The sequence below is a fragment of the Pediculus humanus genome, genomic scaffold (assembly GCF_000006295.1).
Source record: "Pediculus humanus corporis 1103172108306 genomic scaffold, whole genome shotgun sequence".
Lineage (NCBI taxonomy): Eukaryota > Metazoa > Arthropoda > Insecta > Psocodea > Pediculidae > Pediculus > Pediculus humanus.
The window spans coordinates 57,454-60,434 of record NW_002987875.1 but is presented as its reverse complement, the minus strand read 5'-3'; the positions used below and the strand labels follow the sequence as shown (position 1 = coordinate 60,434).

Sequence of the window (2,981 nt, the reverse complement as noted above, 5' to 3'; positions counted from 1 at the left end):
ATAATTTTTAGTGTTTTCATATAGTGTTCTATATATAATATTACAAGAAAGTATTTGAAAAGTTATTATTATTTATTAAAAGTCTGAACATAAATATTAAAATGAGAAAGTTTGGGTAATTTATTAAATAATAAGTATTTAAAATTTTTTTTTTTAAAGTAATAAATATTAAAAAAATAAAAGAATTTGTTTTTTTTTATTAATTTTAATTTTTTTAAATTTACCTCTCAATTATAATAAGATATATGAATAATTTTAGTTTTTTTTGAAAACTATAACTTTAGAAGGCTGTGGCTTTATTTTTTGTGGATTTGTGTCAGCCATTTTGTGTGAGTGTGTTGGATAGTATTGTTATGAGTTTTCCAGCCTGAATGTATTGATGTAAATGTTGTTGATTGTGTAAAAGTAGTTGAAAATGAGTTCTTATATTCAAGTATCGGAAGTTGAGGGAGAAGAACCCATTGAGCTTCCTACGGAAGACGATGGAACACTTTTATTATCAACGTTAGCCGCACAGTTCCCGGGTACTTGTGGCTTAAAATACAGAAATCCCGAATCAATGGGGCTAAGAGGTGTTAGATTAGTCGAAGGAAGGCTTCATCCCCCAGATAACGGTTGGGGTAGTGTAGTTTACTATTGCGTTTTCCCAAAAGGTATATTCATATTAATATATCTTGAATTTATATTCTGTTATTATTTAACAAATTAAGGATGCCCCGATTTTTTTTTAGTTAAAAAATTTTTCAATGAGTTTTTAACTATTATAACGTTTTATGGGGTTTTTTTAATTGCTTCTTCACAGAAATGTTTTGAAATGAAATTTTTTTTTATTTTTTCATTATAGAAAACAAGAGAAAATCTGATGATTTATTAGAAAATTCAACGGCAAAAACAAAAAGAATGGAAACCAAATTGAAATGTTCAGACTTAATTGTTTTAGGTCTACCATGGAAAACTACAGAACAACAATTAAGAGAATATTTTGAAACTTACGGTGAAGTTTTAATGGCTCAGGTTTCTATCTTAATTTTGGTTTTTTTTTCTATTTTTAATACAACTTGATTAAACTTTTATTTTTAAATTTTTTGTTTTCGCATTGTTCAGGTTAAAAAAGATCCTAAAAGTGGTCAATCTAAAGGATTTGGATTTGTTAGGTTTGGCAGTTATGAAGCTCAAGCAAGGGTATTAACTCAAAGACACATGATTGATTCTCGGTGGTGTGATGTTAAAGTTCCTAATTCTAAGGTAATAGTTCAATTTCAAAAAAAACTTAATATTATAAAACTTTTTTTATTAAATTTATTAAAGGCATTTCTCAAAAAAATATCATAATTTTTAGCATCCATTTTTTCATTAAGAGTATTAATAAAAATCGTAAATATGAAAAATTTTTAACAATCGCTACTCATACCGACAAAGAAATAAATTTATTCCCATATTAAACTTTTCAGGTTTGTGTACATAATAATTTAATTATAATTAAAATATTTTTTATAAAGCACAGGCTAAAGAAAAAAATTTAGTATTCTATGTATTTTCTGATGTAAAGGTATAATTTACTACATTTCAGGTTCGAAATCAGATTTTTTAGTAATTAATAAATAATAAAGTAATTATTTTGGGCGTTGCATTCATATAATTGTAATAATAAAATTTTTTTTTTTATTTAGTACATTATTATTATTATTATTATTATTTACAGGAAGGAATGGTTCAACAGGTTCCCTGTAAAGTATTTGTTGGTCGCTGTACTGAAGATATAACTGCAGAAGATCTCCGTGAGTACTTCTCAAAGTTTGGCGAAGTCACAGATGTTTTTATCCCAAAGCCGTTTCGAGCCTTTGCATTTGTAACCTTTCTAGACCCGGAAGTTGCCCAGTCCTTATGCGGAGAAGATCATATAATAAAAGGAACGAGCGTTCACGTATCAAATGCGGCCCCAAAGAGTGCGAACGATCATCGCGGAGGATTCGGTTCCCAAAAAAACATGTCAGGTAATATGCGTGATAAAAACATGTCCGGCCCTCACGGTGGTGCCAACCACGGGAATTTAACGAGTTTGAATTATCATAATTCACCGAACCCGGCGTGGGCTCAGGGGGGAAACATGTCAAATCCCGGTCCGAGAAATTTAGACATGCCTAATTTACAAACTCTGGGCATAACAAATCAAAACAATCGGCCCCAACAAAATTTAGGCGTCATTAACGCCCTTAATCTTGCAGGGGTTCACGTGAATAACGCTTTGGTTGCCGCGGCTCTTAACCAAGCTGGTTGGGGCGTGGGTTTAATGCAAAACCAACAGGGACCTCAGAATGATAATTTCTCTGGTCCGTCAAATCTCTCTTATCCTCCGAATCAAGGAGGAGGCGGAGGAGGTTCCGGACCGCCACCCAACGCTCCTGGTGGGTTCCTATCTTGGATGAATCAAGGAGCGGGAACCGGAAATGACGGTGGTGGCGGAAATTCTCAAAATCAAAACCAGGTTTCTTGGTCTAGGCAAAAAGATAAATCATTTTTCTGATACGATTAAAAAACAAAAAAAGAAATGATAACGGATGCAGAGACAAAAAAAAAAAATTTCAAACTACTAGAGGGCCTTTTAATAATTTTGATTATTTGCCGTAGTGTAAATGCTAACAAAAAATTTTATTCAGTAGTAACAGGAAAAAAAAAATGTTTAAATGGAAAAACAAACAGGAAAAACAGTTTCACGTCACCTTTTTTTTTTTTTTTTTTTATTCAATTGACAAAATGTTTTTTTTCTCTCTCTCTCTCTCTTTCTCTCTGTCTCTCTCTCTCTCTCTCGTCAGTTTTTAAATTTTAAAAAGGGGAAAAAAAAAAAAAAAAAAATAAGAGCATCATGTAAGAGCGTGTTTTGTTTTTTTTTTTTTTCTCTCTCTCTTTTTTTTTTTTAATTTGAAAATTTTTTAATAATTTATTATGTATCGTTTGTTGTTGTTATTATTATTATTATTAAT

The 2,981-nt window shown here is 30.6% G+C and overlaps 1 protein-coding gene across 1 annotated transcript; it reads left to right on the top strand.

Moving 5' to 3' along the window:
• Window positions 1-415: 415 nt before the first annotated feature.
• On the top strand, window positions 416-2,524 carry Phum_PHUM575260 (Heterogeneous nuclear ribonucleoprotein A1, putative; the record flags this gene model as incomplete). Its single annotated transcript, XM_002432137.1, has 4 exons — window positions 416-653; window positions 845-1,014; window positions 1,105-1,245; window positions 1,703-2,524. The coding sequence occupies 4 exons, from the start codon at window positions 416-418 to the stop codon at window positions 2,522-2,524; spliced, it is 1,371 nt and encodes a 456-aa protein (XP_002432182.1).
• Between the last annotated feature and the right edge of the window lie 457 nt (window positions 2,525-2,981).